Here is a 26,582-nt window from a genome sequence, read left to right on the forward strand (position 1 = left end):
GTCTGTGTTAAAGTATATTTTATACTTATATGTAATATCTTGCAGTATTTATATAAAATAAGTTGTTCTTACATAGAAGTAAGAACAAATGATTTCTTTAATACATACCTCACAGTACACCTATTATCATATGTAATACTAATAACTCTTATTGATTAGTTCAGTAGTCTTTAAGCTAATCAAAATATGTGCACCCTAAATTGCAAAATAAAATTCTTTCCATCCCAACGTGCTCTTCATCAAGAAGTCTATAATATTTTTTTTTTTTATAGTTTTTAATTTTCCAGTGTAATTTTCAAAAATTTTGTTGTAATATCTAGTGTAAGTTAAAAATTAGTCCTAAATACACTCGAGACCTTTTTTTTGTGCTGTTCAACACAACCTTCAGAATATCTAGTGTAAGTTTCATAATTTAGGATAATTTTTCTAATTAGGATTCATGCACCCCAAAATAAATTTTGTGTTAACTAGTGTGATGTGCACATGTGCACACTTTGAAGACCTTATGTTAGTATAATACGTAAATGCAATAAATAATATGTTGATTATACACGTTTTGAACAAACTATTTAGTTAATGGATGAAAACTTTGTTGACACATTGTTTTTAATTTAGCATAGAGAACCAATCACTAAACATTGTTATACTTAACCAATAGCATTATACAAAAGAATTCCTAGTTGGTTTATTGTTTCAGAATTAGTGACAGGTAAATTGAAATTATTTTTTGCCTGAAGATATTAAAAAATAAATGCTTGAAGTTTATAATTTTTCAAAAATCTAGATATTTTTATGTAATTTTTTATAATAGCTTTGTAAAATAATGTTTATGAACATGAGTAGCTAGAATTTGTAAAAAATTATTATAAACATATACTATTTTAAGGAATCAGTTAATTTTCTAAAAATTAGTTTATTTAAAATTAAACTTTCTATTTTTGTTATATTTTTAACTAAACTTTATGTGAATTGTTTGTTAAACTTGTATACCTAACTATATATAATTAAATGCTTATATTATTTTTTTTGCTGGTAGGATTATAAATGTGCACTAAATAGTGCAAATAAAAAACCTCATTTAAAGTATTTATGAGCAATTTTTTTTCTCCATAAAAAATTTCTTAAACTTTTAAATGCATATTTAACATAATCTTTGTTTCTAGTTGTTTGTATTTATAGTTTAGTTATTATTTTTATTCAATTTTTCTAGCTTTTATTATCTTAAATGTTTTGATGTCCTCTCAAGTAAAAAACTTCATCACAACACTTCACACTTTAGAACTCAATCAAATTCCAAATGGTTTGTTTAGTAATTGTTCATTTAAGTAATATACTAGTAATAGTTAATTTATTTTAAAGTTTTTATTAAGCATAAAAAAGTCTTTGTAATGTTGTTATTTTTTTAATTTTGTTCTTTAAATTTAGATGTAATTGATCAATATGTTTCATCTGAATTTACTGACACTGAGGTTGAGTGGGAAAGCTTTCCAGCCAATTTGCACATCAAACTAGAAAAATGTGCTAATTCATTAAAAAGAATTTTTGAGTCTTCTGCAGAAAGACAAGTTAGTTAAAAAAAAGTTTCAATGTTTAAACAATTTTAGTTAAAAATGTTATCATATAACTTCTTACACAGTTTGAATTTATAGTTAAAAAGACCTTAAAAAAAATGATAACTTTGCTAAATAAAAAGTTAGCTTGGTATAGCGTAAATGATTTTTTTATAACAAAAAAGTGTATTACTTTTAATCATGTTAAAATTGCTTTTGAATAAATATTACTTGTCAGTTTTTGTATTTTTTAACAAGGTCAAGTTTAAAAATATTCTTAACTTTTGAAATTGTGCTAAGATGTTATAAATGATATTTAACAAAAATAAAAGAATAGCTAATTGAAAAAATTAAACAACTTATTCTTTTATATTTAAATTATTTTTTTGCTCTAGACATTATGGCAAATACTGAGACAGGAAGATATTACTCATGCAGCTATCCTGACATTAATGTTTAAATTGTTTGAAATAGGAGCACAATTTTCATCAACTTATTCTCAAAAACTTGCCAGTCTGCATGCTTCACAACTATACTTTTTAATGCTTAGAGAAAGTGGTAAGTTTCTTTTATAATAATTTTTTTAATAAGATGTGGAGTAAACCTAGTTGCTGATAACAGGGTTGCCAAAAAACCTAGAATTTCGAACAAAAATCTAAATGTTTTACATTTAAAGTAACAAAATTTGAATTAAATTCGATTATCTATCATAATGATAAAATTTTTTTGTGTTCATGTTCATTAAAAAACAAATTTAAAGTAGCTTTACAGTATCTTTTCAATATTGCTATGTCATTTAAGAAAGTTTTTTTTTTATCTTAAGTTTAATTTTATACAAACAATAGACCAAAAAAGTTATTATTTAACAACCTGGAAGAAATTTACAAAAAACTTTTGGCAACCCTGTGATAATGAACTTACTGAATGATACTTCAGTAGGGTGTCCTTTTAAAATCCATTTAAATTACTAGCAGTTCTTAAAACTTTATTTACTCTTGAAAAGATACCTAGCTGAATAAAAGATTTGCCAAGAATTTTTAGTTGCTTTTCATGAAAAACTTTTTAGATTAAGTTTGTTGTATATTTAAAAAACAGTTGCATGGCGTATAAACTATTTTAACTTGTAAAACTAATTTTAAAGTTTACTTTGTATTAAATTAATTTCTATTATTTTTTATAGGAAGCACTCATAATGAATTTTTTAATGAAATCGTTTTTGGAAACTGTCTTAAGTCTATTAAGTCGATAACAAGAGTTGTAAACCAAAAAGAGAAAAACAAAAAAGCTAAAAAGTCAAATGGCGGGCATGTTTCAAAACCTAGCCAATTGGCACAAGTTTCTAAATGTGTTGTTATGGTTAGTTGTTGTGTATTTTTTTATTTCGTGGCATATAATGGCTAGTCATCATTTTAAGATTATCAGTAGTTTTAGATAAGGGCATAGGGGGGGGGTCCACCTTGATTTTTACAAGTTGATCTTATTTTATATAGTTTTATCTGAGCTACCAGAAATTTTTAACCGATTGAAAAAATTCAAAGTATTTTTTGAGATATGAGCGGTCAAAGCGGTGACCTTAATAGGTTCCTTATCGAAGGCGCAAACTAAAAACGCGAAAAAAGACCATTTCACTAAAAATCTATCTCCTCCTTCATTTTTTAAGCAATAAGCTTCAAGTTTTCACAGAAAGTGTATAATTAATTTAAAAAAAGACTGAATGCAGGAATTTTTTTAATTTTGAAAAATTAAGTTTTTATTTAAAAAAACCACCTATTTTCTTGGTTTTTTTATTTATAATTTTTATTTAAATTTATTTTTTTAAATTCCAACATTCAAAGTTATTTAAACTATAAAAGGAACGTTTCCTGAAAGTTTGAGGTCTCTAGCTCAAAAAATGAAGGAGAGGATAGATTTTTAATGATTTTTATATTTCCGAGAAAATTGATCTAAAAAAATTTGCGATCTATACATTTGTATCGGAAACTTTTTTTGAAATGTTATTTTTAGCCCTTAAGTCAGCATTTTATTATAATTTTTAAAATATTTTTTTACAACTTTTACAACAAAATTTCCTGCTAACAGCTATAAAACTTAAATTTGTCTGTTTTAAGTAAATAAACTTTTTCTTTTTAGTTGTCTCTAAATAAACTTTAGTTTTAATTTTTGTTTTTTCTTTGTTCCCTTAAAAAACAACTATTTTTCAACTTATAACTCAACTTATAAAAAACTGAACTTATACTGTTTTGCTTTAAATAATATTTAGATAATTTAATGTGATCAGAGTATGTGTAAATTAATTTTTACTATTTAAAAATTCATAAGTTTCAATATAACACTTAAATTGAATGCTTTTAAGTGAATATTAAAATTACATTAATTTATAATTTATATGTTTTGTGAAATTTTTAAAACTTGATAAAACAAACATACATTTTGGCGTGCTAAAATCTTAAGTTGAGTAAAAATAGTTTATATTTTAACTTGTTGTGTTTATTTATTTTCTTTAATTTTTTATCTTATGTTAAAAAACCTTAATGTTTGTGAATAATCACTAGATTAAATATATGTACTTTTTATTATTTCATAAGAAAATTCATAAATTTTTTGATTAATGGTTATCTCAAACAACAAATTTAGTTGAGATGTTGTACATTAGTTATAATTGTAAAGTATTTTAGAGTAGGTTATGTATCTGTGATCAAAACTTCTTACAGAAAAAAAAACAATTAGAATTTTACATTTTCTTAAAATATATTTGGTTGTAGTCTAAATGTTTTTTTTTTACGTTATAAGTAACTTAAGTATTTCCGTATACTGTCAAAATCCACCCGTGTTCAAAATTCACCCGATTTTTTATATATTTTCTGTAACTATTAATTTATTTTATATTATTTAATTTTTTAACTTTAATTTATTTTTCACTATCACTGTTACCCCTAGCCCTTACCCTCGATCGGTTCTCGAATTTGACTGGGTGGATTTTGTTCGCGGGTGGATTTTGAACGTGTCCCAGTATTTCAATGTTTTATTTCTATTTAATTTTATTAAATTGTCATTAGATTATAAAAGGTTAACATTTAAAATTACTACCTTATATATAAAATAAACTTTTTAAATAACTTATCTTCCTTAAATAATCAGGCTATATCGGGGCATGTCAGTCTAAATTTTAAAAGTTTTGCGTAGGTACCCTGTTTATAGTTGTAAAAGAACCTAATAACAAAAGTAAAGCACCTTTATTGCAAAATAAAAAGTACAGGGTTCGTGCGCGTCAGGCTAAGTCAGGCTAAATCAGGCTAAATCAGTTTTTTTGAAAAAAGTTGAAAAACGTCAGGCTAAATCAGTTTTTATGTTTAAAAATTTGAGAATCTCAGTTTTTGTCAGTTCAAATGCATGAAATTTTATAATCAAGAATAAATTAAGATGTGAATTTATTTTTAAATAAAGATTTAGTTATTAAAGACAAAATCAGTCAGTATTTGTAAAAATAAGTGCTTAAAACCTTTTGTTGAATCTCTAAAATAATTTTAAGAATCTTCATTATTTTGTTTTTAGTAGATTATATACGTCATAATTATAAAAATTCATAAAAAAGTACAGTTTAAACATTACAGTTTAGTTCAACAACTTAGCTGTGTGTCTGAATTTGTTTACATGAGCTTTGTTTTTCAGAGCGTAGTTGGTTAAACTGTTTTAATTTCTAATATAAAGGCTTTATACCAAATACTTTTTAGATTAATACTCTTAGCAGTTTGTTCATATATTTTATTTTCTGTTCATTCAAAGTTATTAGAGATATTCACAAGACTAAAACTTAGCTTAAAGATATAAATTTCATAAGTAGTAGAATCATATTTTGCAAGTTAATGAGTTGATAGTAACTTTTATTTTACTCTTTTTAAATGTTTCCGTTTATTATAACGCTTAGATAATTTTACTTAGCAAAATGAAGCTTATTTTAAAATTTAGTTTTTTTATTTAAAAAGTTCAAATTAAGTGATAAAAGCATGTATTTTAAAAACAGGTATATGATATACTTATTGTTTTCAAAATTATGTTGTTAATGAAAAGATAAGTTTTAGAGTCCATATCATGTGTTTAATACTTATCTTTATGTATTCGTTTAAAAAGATTCTTTGAAATAATTTATGTAATATCATGATTAGCTTAATTAGTTATTTTAAAAATTAAGATGCTTTAATGATAACATAAAGTTTTTTAGAGATGTGTTTAATTACATTTTGTTTTTCTTTTACAGACTTATTCACATTTCTGTTTTAATAAAAGCTTCTGGTCCAGTCATGTAACTTATAATTGACGAATTCAAGTACTAATTGACACGAACCATGTATATGGGTGATAATAGGTGGATGTAACTAAGCCCCAAAATATAAAAAGGTATGAATTCATTGAAGTAGAAATTACAATGACTAGGTAAAAATATTCAAGTTGCTGGGTAAGCGATTGATAGATGTTGAAAAATAATTCATTTATATTTTTATTTTCTTTAAAAGTAGTTTTGTGAATACTTTTATTGTGTTAATTTGCTAATTGAGACCCCCCGATACCCAAAATTCCTTCTGAAGGTGATTTTTTCTACTTTGAAAAAACGTCAGGCTAAATTGGTCTCTGTCAGGCTAAATGAAAAGGAATTTCGCGCACGAACCCTGAAAGTAGTAACCTCAACTTATCACTTTAATTACCACAAATAACACTGTGTCTAATATCAATTTTACAATTAAATTCGTGTGTAGTGTTAGCTTATTACAGATAGATGTTTGAACAGTTTATTTAGGAGTGATAAAGAATAGAGGAAATTAAAAAAACTTTGAAAAATTTTAGGTTCTATTGTTTTCAATATTTATTTTTCTATGAATTGTTTAACTGTGATTGCAAGAGTAATAGAGATAGTAAAGTGTTGCTAAAATTAATTCTTAACTTTTTTTAGTAAACTTGTGCGTATAAATAATGATTAATTTATTTACTAGTGTAAAGTTAAAATGTAAATGTTTAATTTTTCTTAAAAAAACTTAATATAAGTTTATAAATATCTTCTTGTTTATATAACCAGAGTAAATTATCTTACCTTCCTGTTTTACTCTAAAAAACCTTTTACTCTCTGTGTTCGTACCTAGTTTACTTTTGTTTTACTAAGTGAACGTGTATCAAATTTTCAGGTTTTTACTTGATTTGATTTGTTTCATCAAGCTTAAATGAGTTTGGTTTGATAAGAAATTTTTGAATCCTTTATTTTGAAAGTTCTAAATACTGACAATGATCATTAAGGGCATAGGTGGGTCCAACCTTTTTTTGTTTTTTTTTTAAATTAATATTGGCACTTATTTTATAGATAATAGTATATTCTATAAGATACTTGTTATAGAACAGAAAAATTTCAATTAACATTTGTGATATAACAAGTGTTGTAAAAAAAATCCAATACAACTGTATGGAATCAAAAATTTTCAAGGCCGATTTTCTTTGAATTTTGAAAAATTTACTAAAAATATATTTTCTCCTTCATTTTTTGAAAGGTTACTACTTTGTGTAATTTAATTCAATTTTTCAGAAAGTGTACATTCAATATTACAAACAACTTGTAGGAAGCGGGTTTTTCAAAAAAAGTCATAAATTTTTTTTAAACCAAAATTAAAAAAATAGTTTCTTACAAGTTGTTTAAAATTTATTAAATACTACTCTAAAAACGGTTTAAAACAATTGCGCAAAACTGAGGGAAAATGCTTTTGCCCTTTTTGTTTGAACCTTCCATAAGAACGTATTGAAGGCTCTAACTTTGATCGCTTATATCTCAAAAGTTACTTTGAATTTTAACAAGCGGTAAAAAGTAACAAGTAGCTTATCTAATTATGTAATAAATAAAACTAAATTAAAAAAAAAGTGTTTTACCCCCCTCTAAGCCCTTAATAGTTAAATGTATATGATTTTTTTTGTAGCAACTGGTTGATAAAAAAAAAGTATATCATGAATAGTCCACATTTTGAATTTAACTCTTCTTTCTCTTAAATCCTTTATAAGCATATAACTCAAGGAAGTGCTTATTTTTGACAATAAAATAGTTTTTCATATAAATGTTTTGAGCTTGAAATTAATCTTTCACACATAAATAGGGTTGAACTTGTGATTTGTTTTAGAATAGGTCCAGACCCTGCTAACGAATTTAAAAATGATAAAATTTAGTTTTAGTGTTTAGTTAACTTTATATAATTTTATCAACACTTATTTCTTAATAATATAGTTTGTTACCAGATAGCATATTTAAAAATGAGTTTGTTTAAGGTCGTCTACAAAAGATGCTTTATTTAAATTTTGTTTTCATAAAAATATATTTTGAATATGTAGTACTTTCATCATAATTGTTAAGAAAAAAGGAAGCTTAATCTGTTTAAATTCAAAGGTAATTTAGGTACGTTTTAGGTCATGAATTCAAGCTCATGAATTTTAAAACGTTTCAGTAACTCTAAAGATGTGTATTTTACAATTTATGATTACCTTGGTTGGGTCCCTGCTTCAAACTTTTAGTTGTTAAAATTTAGTTTAATGACCAAAAATGAGTTTGTTGAAGGTGTGCATATAGAAAGACACCTTGTTTAATGAAATTTAATATTATGAATTCAATCTTAGTGAAATTCTAACTTCGGGTTGAAATTGTGAGTGTACCGAAAAAAAAAGAAGTTTTGTTCTGCGCAAGTTCAACAGTAATTCAGCTACGTTTAGCAAAGTAAGGTAATAAATTTTTCAATCTTGACTCAAAACAGTTCAGCGATTCCGAGGATTCGGAGGGCGAGAACGCGCAGCAGCAGCCCACTGAATCCAGCTTGTCGCTGCAGCACAAAGTTCAGCTGATGACGGTGATCAAGGCGGTGGCGGAGCAGCTGTGCCGCGCCATGAATGTCGTTTCCTTCAAAGGCTTTCTCACCGACATACTGCAGCACACCATTGATGTTGGTTTATAACTTTGATACGTTTGTAACAGGAGCTTTTTGCATGGTTTGTTATGTTACAAAAAGATTTTTGATTTCAATAAATAATGGCTTGATGTTTGTAATTAATATAAGAGCCAACATTTAATATATCTTAAAAAATGATTATGTATCCCACCTTTTATGAGCACTTGCTTAATTTTATATTCTTATAATTAGTTTTAACTGCATACTTGCTGTTTAAATATATTCGTTATATGGTCCCAAAAATAAATTTAATGTTGGATTTCTTTAATAAATACAATGATACAGTTTTCGGACTACTTAAAAATTCTTTTCTCAACACACAATATCTTTATTAGGTTATTTCAAAATAAACTTTTGTAATTTAAGGTAATTACTTTTGGTATCTTTTTATCTGCTATAGTCTTATAATTAACAGTTTTTTTATTTAAATTAAAATCATTTTAACAGAATATTTCTTTTTGGACACAAATTAATTACGTCCTATTGACATTGAAAGTATTTTTATAGAAAATAACAAAGTTTTTTAACTACTTTAAAACTAAATAATATTTGTAGGGCATCATCGGAATTTTAGAGCTAATCGAACAAACTTCAATAAGTTCTGAACACTTTTGGTGAGTCTCTTTTTATGTTAAATATTTTAAAATATGCTCGAGCTAGATGATAATTTTAGATATAATTTTTATATTTTTCTTAGTAGTAGTAATTCAGATGATTATTGGTGTAATTTTAAAGTAAAGGAAATAAATTAACACTTATAAAATTTACATCAACTGTTTTTGCAAAATATATACCTTACTTTCAATAAGGTATTTTCCTTAAAAAAATAATTTCGGTTGTGAAATTTAAAATCTGTTTTATATTAGTTTAATAATAGAAATAAAGTATTATTGATTATATTTTTTTAGTAGTATGTATAAGTATTTTAAAAATAATTTTCAATTTTAATATTTTTGTTTAGTTTTTTACTCACAATGTACAGTAAAAGTATATGATATAATGTCCATATATAATTTTTTTCTCAATTTAAAATTGTTTTTATTCCATCATTTAACTTAAGCTTACAAGAAAAAAATTTGTATATTAGTCCATTTAATTTTTTTTTCTTACCTTTTTTTATAAAGTAGTATAATTATTTTACGTTTTTAAACAAAAATATTACATGATGTTCATTTTGAAATGTTCGTTATCTTCAGTTCGAACACAACAAGCTGCTTCACTGTGGATGTTTGCTTGTACAAATGCCTCTACAATCTCATTCACGACAGACAAGGAGCCGTCAACAGTGTTAGTTTGATGTATGGATGTAGGATTTAATTCATTAAATTTTATTTGTTTTTAGTACTTTATTTGTTCTTAGTTTGTTTTTTAAGTTGGAAAATGCTGTTAAAAGTTATGCGTTTTAACAACAGTCCGGTTATAAATAAAGTGGTAAAGTTTTAATTCACACATAAAAAAGAAAATTGTTTGCTCTTTACTTATTTAATTATAAATATTGACGTAGTTTTGAAGTTTTTACTTGCAAGCGACTGTCTCCAACCTAATCATACAAACCAACAGATAGCCAACCAGGTGCTGACGCAGGTGTTTATGATGTCACAGAGGAAATCGTACGCGGTCACTCAGGCGTCCATCCCCAAGGAGGCGAGCGTGTGCGCGTCGAACTTCGTCAGTTTGCTGATGATCGTGAAGAACAAGCACGAGCAAGTGGACGACGAAACGGTGCTCGACAGAACTTTCAACCTCATTGCGCTCGTCAGTTGTTCAAGTTTTCTTGTAAACAGAATTTCTGAAACTCGTTTTCATGATTGCCCATTTGGCAGGAATTTAAAGATTAACGCCCTTTTTACTAAACACCTCATTTTTACTAGTTGAACACATAAATTTGCTTTTTGTCCCCTTACTGATCACTTTCAACGGCAACATATCGCTAAAAGAAGCCCTGTTATTGACTAACATTTGACTCTTTAAGTTTAACTTTTAGTACATAATATAAATATTTCTACGATTAGATAAAAGCTTGAACTTTAGGATGATTTTCATTGTAACTTGTTATATTTCAACACAGTGCCGGGACAAGTCCGTGTTCAGGCAGCAGATGCAGGCGAACTTGATCAAAATTTTCAACAGCTTGTCCGCACGACGCTTCGTCAAAGCGCTGGAGTGGCTGAGCAAGTTTGTTCAGCAGGACAAGGTCGGTTTCGTAACTTTATAAAAAAAATTTAAAGGCACATCTTTTGAGCAGTGAATGTTTAAGCTTGATTTTGGACTCTTCTGATTAAGGAAGGCAAAATATTTCCTAAAATTAGTTTAGACCAGGGTTTCCCAAACTTTTTTGCAAATGGCCCCCTTTAAAGAGTTTGAAAAAGCAATGGCCCCCTTCAACATATAGGTTTTTTTTGCTCTTTATCTGCAACTCAAGAATATCTAGTGTAAGTTTCTAAACTACCATAAAATACACGAAAGACCTTTTTTTTTTTTGCTCTTCATCTGCAACTCAAGAATATCTAGTGTAAGTTTCAAGTTATGGCCTCATGGCCCCCCTGTGGCTCCTTTACTGCTCATGGCCCCCTAGGGGGCCACTTGGCCCACTTTGGAAACCCTGGTTTAGACTAATTTTAGATATTTATAATCTAAAATATAAGTACTAATATAAACACTAACAACTCACTATTGTTTTGTAAAATAATACCTTTTCTACAGAACTCGTTTGTAATAAATGGCTTGTTTGCAATAGAAGCTGTGTTTAAAACGTCAAGAAGTGATGATGAAGAATTAAAACAAACTATTAAAAACCTCAAAATTAGGCTATTTAGGGTTAGTTTTTAAAACAAAATTTACTTTAAATTTGGTTGTTTGAGTAAAAATTTAATATATATAGGTTTCAAAACGTCAATAAGTTAAAATTTAAGGTATTTATTACTATATACCATATTTTTTAGCTTAGTACTACTTTTAGGTTTCAATTTATTATAAAAACTAAAAATATTTTCAGTAAAAAAGGAGTTAGTTACATAAAGTTAACTTTTAATGATTAATAGATTTAACAAAAGTTCCAACTTTTATAATTAAAAGAGTATGATTTAAATAATTTTGCAAGCACAAAACCTTTAAATCTTTTGTATGAAGAATGTTTTTTGTTATGTTTTGAAGTATAAACTTTTGTTTAGGAATGTTACGAGCTAGTTGATGATGCAATAATATCTGTTAAATGCAGAGCGTTGAATAACATAAGCAGCATATTCTTAATGAACGAATTAAACAATACTGAAAACAACATCATAAACAAAGAGTTTATTGCGAAAGCTTTCAGGTATTATTGTTTCTTGCTTTCTTTAATGCGCCAAATATAAATCTTACGTTTGAAAGCTAAAGTTATTTTTAATAATTGAATATATAAATTCAGGATAAATGTGGAGGAAGAAAACTACGAGCTGCTGAATGACGAGCAGCACGATTACACTTCTCAGTTCGGTGTGTATTAGTTATAAAGAAAAAATGTATATAATAAATACTGTTGCAAACAAAAGTTTAGTAACTAAAAGTTTAGTAACCTACTTTAAAGTTCTGAGAAATAATACTTTTAATTTTTCCGATTGACTTTAATAGTTTTTTCATTCCAATCTGTTTTAAGCTGCTGCTAAAAAATCTACAAATAGAAAAATACAAACAACTGTTTCCACGCAGAGATGGGCCGGTACAAGCTGTTCAACAAGTTGTCTTCCAAGACCAGGAGCGAGTCGTTGCTGGTGCGGAAGGCCGCCCTTCAAGCCCTCACCTCCGTCATCACCAGCCACTATGACGTCATAACCGTCAACAAGAGCGTCATGAAGCTGTTCGTGCTCGCCAGCAAGGACCCGATGCTCAGCGTGAGGAAGATTGCGATTCAGAGCATAACTTCCATTTTCAAGGTTTGAACGCAACAGCTTGATTGTGTAGAGTCGTGTAGCTCACCATATCGTGTGTAATTGCTTTTTGTCTTTAGACATCATTCATTATTTATTTATAAAACAGGGTTGTCGAAAAGCCTGGAAATTGAAAAATTTAGGCAAAAAAAAGACCTGGAATTTGAGAAATAAAAAAAAAAACTAGAAAACCTGGAAATTTGAACATAAATAACTTAAAAACCTAGAAAACTTAAAAATAATTTTAAACAATTTTTCATTAAAATGATGAAATTTTGACTAGGCATGAAAAATTCATAATTAACAAAAATTTTTCTTTGTTTTGTATAATTTTTTTTTTAAGTAAAAAACATATTCGAAACAGCTTTAAAGTATATTTTTAATGTTGTTTTTTTGTTTGATACAATTTTTTACCTTAAATTTAATCTTATACTAAACATAAACCAAAATTTGTTCTTTAAAAAATGTGAAAGAAACTCAAAAAAAAAACTTTTGGCAACCCTGATAAAATAAACTAATTAAATGCTTTTTTATTTATATTTTTTATTTTAATTACTTTTTAATTTAAACATTGATTTTAATAATCTTTATGGTTATTGTATATTATTGATTCCTTTGTTTTTAATGAATTGAGTTTTCTAAAAAGTTTATATTGCTTTATCTTGTATACTTGGAATTAAGATAATATCATTTTCTAAAAGGCTACTAAAGTCTGTGATGACTTAAAATTTTTAAAAGAAAAGTTATATTTATGTGAAATGTTTTGATTTTAACAGACAAGAAAGAATTTGCAATTGATCCAGTGGTACTGGTTTAAGTGTCTCAGCATTTCTCTGTTTGACACCGAAAGCTCTTTGGAAGAAAAAGCCGCCCAGGTGTTTAATTTTGAAATAAATTGTGTTTGGTTTATATTTTTGTACTGAGTATTTTGAAAGCTAAATAGATTAATTAAAATTAAAAACTAGTTTTAAAGTTAATGTTTAAAATATGTTTTATATATTAAAGATTTATGTAGTAGTCGAGTCATGTAATATAAGTTTTAAACTTACCAATTTGAAAAAAAATATATGTATTTGAACAGTTGATGAACACAACAATTATGACGCCGATATTATCAAATTTGATGAAAGAAGATATAGAACTTTCATGGGACTTGTTGAGCTTATTTACTGTCAGTAAGCGTTATAAATACAGGTTAGTTAGCTAGCATCATTTTTTTGAATTTCAAGGTTTTTTGTTCAGGTTTATACTTTAACTATAGTTATTCCAGCTCATAGTTTTAAAACGTAATAGTTTTTCACTACAAATTTTATTTATAAAAAGCTAGTCAAGTTTTATTTAAAATTTTTGATAAGAAACTTTATTATCAGAATTTATTTGCAAAAGATGATCAGTTTGTGGTACGACCAAGATTTAATAAACGGAAATTTTATCAAAAAACTTGCGGAACGGATAAAGGATGAAAAATACAAAGGTATAGTTGAAGAAATTATCATAAATCACAAATTTTCTTTTTTAGTATCTAATCTGTTTATGTATATAATCTGCTATATTTTAGTATAGTAGAATCTTTAGCTAATTTTGATAGTTTGTTTTAATTTATATAAAAAATATGATTTGCAAACATATTTTCATCTAGTTGTCGGCAAACTGCGGCCCGCGGGCCACTTTGATTTAAAAAAAATCTAGTTTAATATATTAATATTCTCAAAAAACAAAAAAATAAATTAATGTTATCTTTAAACGATAATATATCGCCTAATTTTTTTTTTGTTTGAAAAAAAAATCTTTAAAAATATATTTTTAAAGCACATAAAAAACGTTCCTTTTTGACCTACCGACCCCTGATCTAGTATAATGACGTAAAAAATAGTAATTTAGTTCAAGGATATATTAAATGTTCAGTGTTTTTTTGCTAGCTGAGTATTTTATTTTTATAATTGTTTTTTTATTTAAACATTACGGATTTTCAACTCAGTAAAATAACAAAGTTATGTAATCTTTTATATTAGTTTATTTGTATATCACATCCTATTTATAAATAAATAACATAAGTATTTTATGCAAACATCAAAAGTTCAAACTTTATTATTTTAAGGAACACAATTACACTGTTTCACCGCAAAGCGAATTTTCAAATTATAAATGTATAACAAATTTAAAATCTCCCTTTTTGATAGATTACTCTGTCAAATTAGTTGTTCAAATAGTTAATATCAAAAATTACTTTTATAACTGTAAAGTATTTTACGTCAAGTGGTCATTGTACTTTTAATGAAATCTGTTCTTAGGTACACAAATTGTTTTAAGTATTTTACATTGTACTAATTATATAAGTATGAATAATTTTATTTAAACCCTTTTAAACATAAACAATTATTTTTTACTAAGAAGATAATAATAAAAAAATCAACTTTAAATTACAATTCAAAATATTGTTGATATTAAACTTATATGAAATAAAAGTTTTAGCAACAAAATTGTTCTTTAAATCTAAATTTTAATACAGCTTTGTGTTGGTTGCTACTTCGAGTCCTTAGCTGTCGTTACCAAAAGATAACAAGTCATAAAAAGCTCATTAATGACGTCATAATCACAAACTTTAAGGCAGATTTCAACACAAAAAATACAAACATCCAAGCTAACTATCAGATGATTTATATGGTAAAAGTGGTTTTTATTTATTTTTTGTTCTTTGAAGTAAATGATGTGTTTTCGAAATTAGAAACCTGTGCTAAATATTTCGATTTAAATTTTTAAAGTACTTATTGAATTACTTAACTTTTTCAAGATAAAACTCAGTTTAACTTAAAGTAATTGTTCTTTAGCAAGTTGATTCTGACAAACCTGCTAAAAATAGGATTTTTTAAATAATTATATAATTTTTAAACTAATTTAAATGCTAAAATTTATGCAGAAAGATATTTTGTGCTGTGTAGGACAATTTTCATCGTTCATCACAGAAAAAGATGAAATCATAGGTTTGTTAAGTTTAAAGTTTAACCTATTATTTCATACTTATTTACTACACAATTACCACACAGTAAGTCTTAGTTGTACCTACAAATAAAGAGCTACTTTTCCTCAGTTACCTGAATTATCTTAAAAAATTAACTAAAAAAGAATAAAGTTATAACTAAATATATATTCTTTGGTCTTTTTATATATTTTAGATTTATAATAATCAAAAATTTGTTTCCAAGGTTTTAGGCTTTAGTGATTGGTGTTTAGTTTTAAAATATATAAGAAATTTATATATTAAAAAAGTTCAATACTTTTAAAATTGGTATATAATTACAGATATAACTATCTAAGTTTATATAATATTATATACAGATTTAATTAAGAAACATTAAAAACTGTAACAGTTTTTGTTAGTATTCTAACAACAAAACAGTTTTACAAGTATACTAAATGAAGGCTGTTTATGCTTTATATTTCAATTTTTTTACGGTGAACAAATATGCAGAGTATTTGAAAGGGATGATTTCTTCGTACAAGTTTCACGTGACACTCATATCGTCCTGCATCGAAACCATTATCAACTTGTCTGAAGCCGGATGTAAGGACGCTAAAGATGAAAAAGAAGCTAAAGTAAGTTGATTTATGAACAGTTTGAATTTTATGTAGTTATTTTCCAAAGTTTAAAAAACCATAATTTATTTAAATATAGCACGGAAAACGTTTTTTATATAAATTTCTAGTCATCTATATCTTATAGTTTATTGAAAATAACCAGTAACGAAATTTACAAAATAGTTGCGGTGAATAGTACCTTTACTTGTGTTATCTTGAATGTATAGTCTTTACATACGTAATAATTAATAAGTTGACAGAAAATTCAATCTTAATTGAATCTGCTAAAACATTCAATCACGAGCTTTCGTAGAACTCGGAGCATCTCTCCAAAAACCCCTCCTCGAACTTTTCCCTGTACTTCTCGGGCTTCTCGTTATAATCCAAGGTTTTCAGCATGAAGCAGCACTTTCTGATCTCGGTTCGCAGCGACAACTCCCCATCTTCGTACCTTTTGATCATCTTGCCCAGGTGCTCCTGCACGTACGCGAGCACGCTCTGGCTCAGCACCAGCTCGTCCCTGAACGTCTTCAGCATTTTCGCCTGCAGGTTTTCCAGCTTCGCGTCGAAGCAGTATTCCTGCAGCGGCTCGAACACCTGGTTGATCTCGTGCGTGTGGAAGTAGAAGTCCTCCCAGATCTTGTTCAGAATCATGACAAAGTTCTTGTCTTCCAGCTGGTTCAAGAGCCCGTCTAAGATTTTCAGCGTCACGTGGTTTGAGGCGACCTTGCAGATGCTTTCGAACAGGTCCGTGCCCTTCCCCTCTGCGATGACCTTTTCGCACAAGGCCTGCAGCTTCTCGAAGACGTCCGTGCCGCCGTGCATGGTCTTCTGGAGTATTTCCTCGACCGCATCCTTGCAAACTTCCTGCGCTTCTTCCAGTTGGCAGTTTTGCAAAACTTCTGAGTATTTGTTTAATGTTGCGAATTGTTTGCTTTCTTCTTGAGGTTCGATTTGTTTTTCTTCCATTTTGTAAAATTATTTCTGTTGGATTAATTTCTTTGTAAGTAATAAAATATTATTTTCAAAAAAAGTTAATTAATAGAAAAATAGCTTAAGTTTTCTGAAGTACAAAGTAAGTTTTTTTTTTACAGTTATGTTAATGTTAATAAATGTTACATTTGAATATTGACCGGTTGAAAGAAAAAGCTACATTTTTATTAGTTTTAGAATTATAACAATTTTATTCTTCTACAAAAATAAGTTATATAATTTTATGTACCTAATTCCTGCACCATAGTTACTAAATGAAATTAGTGAAAAAAATTAAGTAAAGATTGATAAATTATTGATTTTGTACTATATATGATATATATTATATCACATAAAAAAATCTCAAAAAGTTGTGGAGTTTATATTTGTAGCTGAATCATAGTTAGTGTTAAAATTTTAAGACAACCAGAAAACCAATAGTTTGACAAGCTCATTGCTTTTAGAACAAAATACAAATTACTGATATGAAGACCTTTATATACTAATGTTTGGTAATCTACCTTTAGAACTGTAAAAGTCTTTGAATAATTTATTAATATAAAAACAATGGTACAAATAGTACTTAATAAAAGCTATTTCTTTTTATGGACGTCAATTTTTTTTTGTATTTTTCTAAAGTACAATTGCAAATTATTTATAAAAACTTTAATTCTTTATGTAATCATTAAGATATAAATACAGTCTTTGCAAAGATTATTTTGTTTTTTTGTTTGAGTAAATTGATTTCTTAAATAAAACCTTTTTAGCTTTTATAGTTCTTATTTATGTTATAATTTAAACAATTTTTACAATTTTAGTGTATTGAAATAACAATGCAGTTTTAGATTTAGTTTATTGATCACATTAAGCTAATTTATTATTAAATTTAACAGAGGCTTATTAAAACGCCGTTTTAAATTAATCTTAATTCTTTATAGGTATCTCACAATTGAATTTTATTAATCTACAAAGTTTATGAAATTTCAATATACAAAAAACGTTTGAGCTAAGTTTTGATAAGTTTTAATCGAAAAACCCATTAGTATTAAAAATAGATTATGTTATTATGGAATACCACATAATATTTATTAAACTTAAGCAAATCATGTGTATTGTGTATATGTCAATTTTTTTTTATTTAGTAGTTTTTAAGCATTTTAACAATTTGTTTGAGCCAAAATTACTTTTTGAATTTTTTTTTGTTAATAAAGTTATTTAAAAGTACTCAAAGTTGCTCAAAAGTAAAACTTATTTAAGTTGTTAATTGAATTATATTGATTAATTTATTAGTTCTTTCGGCAGATCTGGTTTTAATTTTTAAACTCAATGCACCGTTGATAAAAATCTGTGCTCACTAAATTGTTTTAAATAAACTTCTTTAAAAATAAAATAGTGTTTGTTCTGACACAAAATAATCTGAAACTGTTTAAAACGTCTCAAAAATTTTAAGTTTTAAAATATTCGTAAATTTAAACTTCTTAAACACTTTTTACATTTAATCAGTTATTTTATGTGCGCTGTAAAATAACTTATACTAACAAGCTTACCAAATACAAATAACATATTTAATAGTTTTCATAAAAAATCATAATTTTCCCTGCTAATTTCCCCTAACGACACTTCAACAGAAGAAGGTGACGCAGTGGTGCAGGGCGGTGGCCGACGACATTTCAACTTGGATGTACCGTTTCCACGACGACGCGCCGGCCAACGTGACGAACTCGCAGTTCGACCAGCAGCTGCTGATCAACAAGCTGCACGTGGTGTCGTCGTGCGTGCAGAGGCTGGGCGGGAGTTACGACAAGAAGCTGGTTATTTCAATCCAGTCGCTGCTGACCGACTTGCACAACAAGGGCGACGGGTCCACACAAAACGGTTGGTTTTCTTTTTGATTGTTCTTTTGTGTAAATAAAGCGTTTGGTAGGTTTCTGTGATTTAAAATTAGTAATTTGTCAGTTGATCAATTCACTTTTTTCGGTTGAAGAAGCTAAAAAACTAAGTTGTGTTAAAGCTGACTTTATGCTGACTAAACTTTCTTTTAATTTGTCTCTTTACACACACCCTAAAGTAGTAATCTACTTTTAACCAAGCTTAGTCTTATTAGCTATAATGCGTGTATTCTATAGTTTTAAGTCTAATCTTTTAAGCTTACTAAAGATATTAAACAAAATAAATTTTTTCTATCTAATGTTAATATTATGTAATAATGCGCTTTGTGGTTGGAATTAATTGTTGGGTTTATTAACATCTTACAAGACTTTAATTTTACACTGTAATACTTTTAATAGTGTCCTGTTTATATTAGTATTACTATAAGTAATGTTAGAAAAAAAATCATTTAGCTAGCTTTCTTGTGAATTAATTTTATTAAAACCTCACCACAAAATTAATAAATTAAATAAAAATTTCATCAGATGGAAACATTCAATCCCAGCAACTCTTTTCACAATTTTATCCGAACGGAATCCCAGCGTTGATCAGATCTCATGCAATAATCGCGTTGGGAAAATTGTGCGTTCTCAATGAACTGCTCGCCAAAAAATGCATCGGAGCTATTGCTAAGTTAGTTCTAATAATTTTGGTTCGAAAGTTGTTAGCTTCTAAAACTCAATTTACAATTTTTTTTTTGCATGTAAGTATTTAAATAATTAAATAAATGATAAAGCTCAGAATTTTTATAAAGTTAGTTTACTCCTTAATATTATCTTAATATTAACTATAATTAACTTATAGTGAAATGGAAACCAGCACTGATGAATGTATGAGGAACAATGCACTTATAATCCTCTGCGATCTTACAGTTGTGCAGACTCAAATCACTAACCCGTTTGTTATTCTCCTTATGTATTTAGTGTGTATATATAAAGCTGAGCTTTTTAAAGTGTTTTGTATTTTGAAAATATTCCAAGTAAAACTTTATACAACATACTTTGTAATTTATACTAATTGTTAACAAAACAGGTTCATAGATACAATGGGTACTTGTCTATGTGATGAAAACATTCCGATTAGAAAACAGTGTATTTTGCTGCTAAGTGGCTTGATAAAAGTGATTTTTTTTTTACTTTATATTAAAAATACCACATTATTTTTGTGTGTGTTCACGTATGTTATGTCCTTTTGACATTAATTTATTTTTTTTAAATTAAGCTAAACAAGTTTTAAGGTTATAAAATGAAATATTTTTTAAAGTAATATTTTCAAATAAAATTACCGTTTTTATAATATAATACCTTACTTTTTTTTTTCTACTGTCGTGAGTTATAAAAGACGTTAACTATAAATATGGATCAACTGTGTTACTAGTTGTTATATTTTTCTATCAGTTATAATTAAAAACAAATAAATATTTTATTTTAACTTACACTTATCTTACATGTTGAATTTCGTCTTAGATGAAATTTACTTTTATGTATCATTTTTTACAAAACATTAGTTACTTATGTAAGGTAATTATATTTACAAAAGTTTATTGTTTATACCAGGGTCAGCAGATTTTTTAAGTCGCGGGGCCAATATTCTTATAAAAAATTGTTTGCAGGCCGTAAATCTTCTTCTGCCGGCAGAATGTGTACAAAGAATTGTAGTAATATACAAAAAATACTATTTTAAGACAAAAATATCTTAAAATATACAATAATAATGCACTATCGAATACTAATTATTTAATTAAAAGAGTAATTGTAACTTCTATCATAATTTAATGTTTTCACTGAAAAATAATTACAGGCCGCAATTTCCCTGATTTTTACGATATTTAAGATAAATTTGACAACTGTTATATTATCATGATTTTTATTTTAAAATTAACTGACGTACTACTAACTTAAACTGTTATAATAAATAAAACTCAACTTTCTTTAGTTTTAATATGCTGGATTTGTGTTTACTAAAAATATTTGATAATAATGGTTTAAAAACTAAAGTTTACCCAAATAAATAAAAAAACCTTTTTTTCTTTGAGCTTTTCGACAAAAACTTCTTCAGCAGTAAAGCTATTAAATACTAAATATTAAAAACGAGTACTTGAATGTATTCGTTAATTAAAGTTTGTTGCAAAAAATTAAAAAAAAATATAACATCAAATGTAAACGTTACAGAAAGAGTACATCAAGTGGAAGGGGTCGCTCCTGTACAAGTTCCTCTTCTCGGCGTGCAGCACCGACGCGCAGGTGAAGAAGCTGACGAGGAGCTGCCTGCAGGAGATACTCACCGGCGAGAACAAGGCCGGCAACTGCTTCTACTCCAACTTCGTCTCCGCCATCTTCTACTTCAACAACTACGAGGTGGAGCGCACCTGCGGCATCGTCAAAACTGAAAAGTTTGAAGCTTTTTTAACCTTTTTTAAGAGACTTAGTCTCCTATAATATGTTTATAAATTTTTCTCGATTTGTAGTTTTCTTTTCTTTATTATCAGGTAAAATTATTATTAAGCATTTAGAACTAAGCGTTTAAAAAGCTCTGATTTATAATCTAATTGTTTAAAGTACCACCATGGCTTAAGTCTTTATGTTTGAACGAAGAGAGCACAAAACTATTGATGATAGTAATTAAAGTAAAAAAAAAACTTTAATAATTTTTATTCGTATTTGAAAAAAGGGAGCAGAAGTTGTTTGATTTGAGTGGTAAGGTTCACATGCATGAAAGGTTGAAGTTGTACCAGTACATGCTTAACAACATGGACGACTACAACAGAATCAACTTGACTGGAAAAATTATTGAAGAAATCGTCCGTTAGTTATGTTGTTCCAGTATCTATATAAATATTTAGCAATTTCTGTTGATCAGAGTTTTTAATTATAAAGTTGATGTTTAGTTTATTGAAATCATTATTTATTTTTCTGTTACAAGTCAGTACTAAACTTTTATACTTTTAAAAATATGTTAAAATTGACAGAAAAAGTAGTGTTTGGAACGATAAAGTTTGAGGAAAATGGAAAAACTGGCCAGCTTCTTAAAGATGCACTTTCTATTCTGTGCTGTTCTGTTAGTGCAAATATTTTTGTTTGTCATTTTTCACTTAATGAAGATTTTATTGATAACTGTTTTTGTACAAGTTGTCTACACCAAGTAAAAGATGAATTTATTACTATAATTTTACTGTGTAAAGTAAAATAAAAAATTGTAGTAAGTTTGTTAAAAATTAAAAACAAAGAGTTTAGAAGTTGAAAAACTTGTACTTGTAACGTAAGAAATTATAAAGCCCTAATGATTGTTCAATAAGACTTACCAAATCGGGCTGTATAATTAATAAGTTATTGTTAAACTTCGATATACAAAAATACAATAGCAAAACGTTTTATTTATATCACAGGAAACATTTAGTAACACTGATATATTATTTTAAGCTTAGATGTAAAAAAAATACCAGGTTAAATTTTTGATGACATGATTATATTAAATATATCAATTCTTATTTATAATAATATCACAGGAGATCCGACTGAGATGTCTGAAAAAGTCTTCGGAAGAAGAAGATTTCGAGGAAGATGAGCATGTGGCAAACAAGAAGAAGAAGAAAATTGTCAAACAGATGCAAATTAAATTTGTCACCGAAGTTTGTTTTGTTATAAACAGTTTTAAGTAACTGAACTGTTATTTAATTTAGACTTTTTTCTAGATTTGTAGGTTTTTCTTTGAAATTTTAACAAGTTTTCTTAAAAATTTATGACGCTACAATACATTACTCAGGGTTGCCAAAAAACCTGGAATTTGACAATTTAGGCTAAAAAACCTAGAATTTTAATTAATTTTTACATGTTAAGCAGTAAAATTTTTTTTATTAAAAAACACATTTAAAAGTATCTTTACAGTATCTTTTCAATGTTTTTCTACTTTTTAAAACAGTTTTTTACCTTAATCTAAAAATAGACCCGAAATTCCGTACTTTAAAAAACCTGAATGAAATGTTGAAAACCTGGAGGAAATTTGCCAGAAACATTTGGGAACCCTGATTACTTAATGAAAATATTTTTAAAAGACTTTTACTCCTTTAAAACTGTTCAAAAGTAAAAAAAAAATCGTTCAAGCTTTTATTTAATAAAATGAAATACTTTTGTTTTCAGGCAGTGAAGAGAAACTTGATAGCAAATATATTCCCGCACATAATCGAACTGAAGAACATGCTGGCGTTATCAAGGAGTCCCATGATGAAGGATGTTATGTTGTACCTCCGTGTTTGTTCACAATACATACTTTTTATGTTGTTGTCGTAAGATTGTTTAAGCTGTGAAATAATTGTAAAACAGCTTTACAACCCTCAACAAGTTTTAAAGCGAAAAAATGTTAATATCCAGTACTGATACTTGTTTTTGTAATTTAAACAAGGTACTAACTAAAGAGTGACTAAAAAGTTTAAAACCTCTAATTGATTAACTGTTATTTTGTTTAATTAAGAATACTCTAACTCTACCAATTTTTTTTTAAACTATGTTTGAAGTATGTGGATGAAACCATCATGTAATCGTTCGTTCCCTATTTTTACATTTATCTTACACATAAAACCTTGTAATTTAAGTAACGAACCTCTGATTTGTTATTTAAAGCAAGTTTTTCTTGATTCCATTGTATTACGTAGCACATGATGTCGCGGTAACTCCTCTTATTTTACATTTTCTCACACACGACGCCTCATAATTCAACAAAATTATCAATTAACTACAGCAAGTGATGTCGGAGTACAAGAACGAGGTGGACTCGATGCTGAGCGAGGACCCGCAGCTGGCGAAAGAGGTGGAGTTCGACATGAAGCGGTTCGAGAGGGAGCAGCAGGAGCAGTCGCAGCTTCCCGCGTCCAACCTGAACATCAGCAAGCAGAACGTACGTTTCGTTTTGCTTTGTACTAGATAAAAAAATGTATACAGCTAGAGAATTAGCTTATGATAAATGTATTATGAAAATAATATTAAAATTAAGTTTTGCTTCAAGCATTTGATTTTAATGTTTTTAAGAAAATTGTGCTTAAATAAAATTATAAATGGTAAGATCAATCTGTAGAAATAAAAAACAGACGATTTGTAGTTTGCACTGTGTTTGTAAATTATAATAGTAAAGATTATTGAAATAAATTATTCCAATAAATTTTTAATAAAATTGTGTCAGTTATTTTGTATATAATCAAAACAACTTTTTTTTCAGATTTTCTTGAGTCCATCAACTCTACCAAGAAGTAAGTATTTTGTTTATGAATTATATATACATACTTTAAAAAAGTTATAGGTATGTTTGTTTAAAATCTAAGTTATATTGTAATTTTTTAATTAACAGTAAACAGTCTGAATTATTTTTGATAAATTTTACATGATTTCCACTGGGTCATTTTGTTCATCATACTCTTTAGTTTGTGTTACGTCGCGTTTTTTTGTTATAAAATTAAGTAGTTTTACATTATAAGTTTTATAGCTTAGTAACTCTTTTAAGTAAGCTTGAAACTATTTTTTGATAAAGTTTAGCAAAAGTACATATAATACAATATTTAGGTACAAATGTAAATAACTACTTTCTAATTTCTGAATTAGGTTAACCAATAAAGAGTAAAGTGAACAAAAGTTTAAAACATAATAATAATGAATAAAAACATTTTATGAACCAGTAACTTTTGATTTTTATTAGCCTTCTTGTAACAATTAGACATTTTTTCACACTTCTCTAGTTTCAAACCATTTCAAACAACTTTACACGCAACCTGAAAAGATCCCAACAGTGCATGTTTTGAATTTTTCTAATACTTTTCACCCAGCCGATCCGAAACTGCGTCGCTCGATGAACGTGACCAGGACGCCGCACATACACGGGACGCCGGCCACGCAGAAGAGGAAGAGCATGGGCACCACGATCAGGATAGAGGAGCTGGTGCGGTCGGCCAGGAAGAGCATGGGAAAGGTGAACCTGAACACGGAGAGAAACATCGGCGAGAAGGTGTGATTAGAAGCTTTTTAATATTTATAATGATTAGAAGGTAGTCATTGTTTTAATTATGATGTATTATAAGCAAGTAACTCCAGTAGTGGTATGTTTAGTAAAAGGTGAATAAGTGTTAAGATGTTAAAGATAGTTTTCAAGCGTCAATACAATTCACCAACGAAGGGTATCTTAACAGTACTATTATAATTTGAAAAGTTTTCTATATTAATAAGCAATATATAAAACTGTTTTTTATGAATTTTAACCATATTATGTTTGATATTTCGTACTCGTTTGAAATATCAATCCAGTTTTTTATATACAATAGTTTTTCGAGTGGTAAATAAATTAAAACTTTCCCGTACTCAAACAACTCGTTTTGTTGTTATTGCCGCTTTTTTATATAAGTACTACAACCAAGACGAAGTATTTTTATACTTCCTAAAGTACTGATAGCTATCTGATTACTCAAACAACCGTAGTGCGCGGTTGTTCGCAACATATTCGCGGAGGACGAGCAAGCTGAGCAGGAGAACATCAACAGGCAGCCACCGGAGAAGAGGAAGTTCCAGAAAGCGTTCGGTTTCAACACGCCTCCGCCGAGGAAAGTGACGAAACACAGCAGGGTCTGCAGCACACCCAGCGGTTAGTTGGAACAAAAAAGTTTTTTTGTTTATAAATAGAAAATGAATTTGAAAACTAAGTTTATGAGTTTTGGAACACCAAATAGTGAGCAGTTTTGCTGTTAGTTATATAGTTTTTTTTTTTACTTTAAAAATTTTCTTTTTACCATATTACATGTTTTGTACTTGAAAAAAATTTAAAGATGTATTATATTATTCGATGAAGGTAATTAGTATCTTACAATAAGCATTATTTTTCAAACTAATAATAAAACTTTACGTTATAAATCTGCCAACAGTCCCTGACAAGTCGGTGATGCCGAACTCAGACATAACTTTTGGAAATCTTCAGATGAGCATAATACCCGAACCCGACATTCCTGAAGAAGAAGAGGAGTGAAGAATTGTATACCAAAAAATGTTTTGTGTTCAAGTTTCGTTCTGAGAACGTCAGTTTTGTCTGCATATGGGGTAATGTGAATGAAAAATGCGTTTGAAAGTGTTTTTAGCTTTTGTTTTATGCCGGCGTGTCACTAATCTTGAAAACTTTGTGTTAATTTTTATGGAATAATAATGAATAATTTGTAGCACGTTTTATAAGAAATTTTTTGTTTTATTTTTCTTTCAATATTAAAAGATTACTTATTTTTTATGAAAATTATGTCAACTTCGAAATGGTTTTAAAGCAAGTTATTTTTTTGAAAATATTTGAAAAAACTATGGCCTGCTAATACTATAGCTATTTTAGTTTATTGCCTAGACATATAAATTTTAAAACACAATTATAAATATGAACGAATTAAATTCTAATAAATTTCAATTATTATGTTGTAATCTATTCGAATTAAACCGGTCATTGATGTTTAGTTTTTCTTTCGTATTATTGTAAACTTTTCGTACTAATTTTCAAACATTACTTTTTATACATGCCGTTAAAGGCTAAAGTGATTTTCTTTTTAAATTGTTAATTATTTACTTGCATTTAAAGCAACAAAAATGTTTGACATTTTATTACGTCGAATAATGTAATTTTTATAGATTTTTAGTTTTTAACAGTTCGTTTTAATATTTTAGCTTTTTATCTAAAGA

At 27.6% G+C, this 26,582-nt stretch overlaps 1 protein-coding gene across 1 annotated transcript; it reads left to right on the forward strand.

Annotated features, from left to right (window-relative positions):
- Positions 1 to 1,214: 1,214 nt before the first annotated feature.
- LOC145829102 (condensin-2 complex subunit D3-L-like) lies at positions 1,215 to 26,582 on the forward strand. Its single transcript, XM_082936837.1, has 33 exons — positions 1,215 to 1,300; positions 1,426 to 1,565; positions 1,946 to 2,108; positions 2,731 to 2,906; positions 8,324 to 8,509; positions 9,071 to 9,129; positions 9,712 to 9,802; positions 10,076 to 10,270; positions 10,584 to 10,709; positions 11,219 to 11,332; positions 11,686 to 11,828; positions 11,922 to 11,989; positions 12,203 to 12,426; positions 13,197 to 13,295; positions 13,502 to 13,614; positions 13,791 to 13,894; positions 14,930 to 15,084; positions 15,338 to 15,401; positions 15,890 to 16,014; positions 18,597 to 18,843; positions 19,383 to 19,530; positions 19,702 to 19,794; positions 19,930 to 20,017; positions 21,069 to 21,289; positions 21,568 to 21,701; positions 21,866 to 21,954; positions 22,403 to 22,525; positions 23,034 to 23,144; positions 23,632 to 23,787; positions 24,106 to 24,136; positions 24,707 to 24,885; positions 25,353 to 25,515; positions 25,793 to 26,582. The coding sequence occupies exons 1-33, from the start codon at positions 1,234 to 1,236 to the stop codon at positions 25,891 to 25,893; spliced, it is 4,296 nt and encodes a 1,431-aa protein (XP_082792963.1). The 5' UTR covers positions 1,215 to 1,233; the 3' UTR covers positions 25,894 to 26,582.

This window comes from Thalia democratica, chromosome 1 (genome assembly GCF_965202585.1).
Source record: "Thalia democratica chromosome 1, ktThaDemo2.hap1.1, whole genome shotgun sequence".
Taxonomy (NCBI): Eukaryota; Metazoa; Chordata; class Thaliacea; order Salpida; family Salpidae; genus Thalia; species Thalia democratica.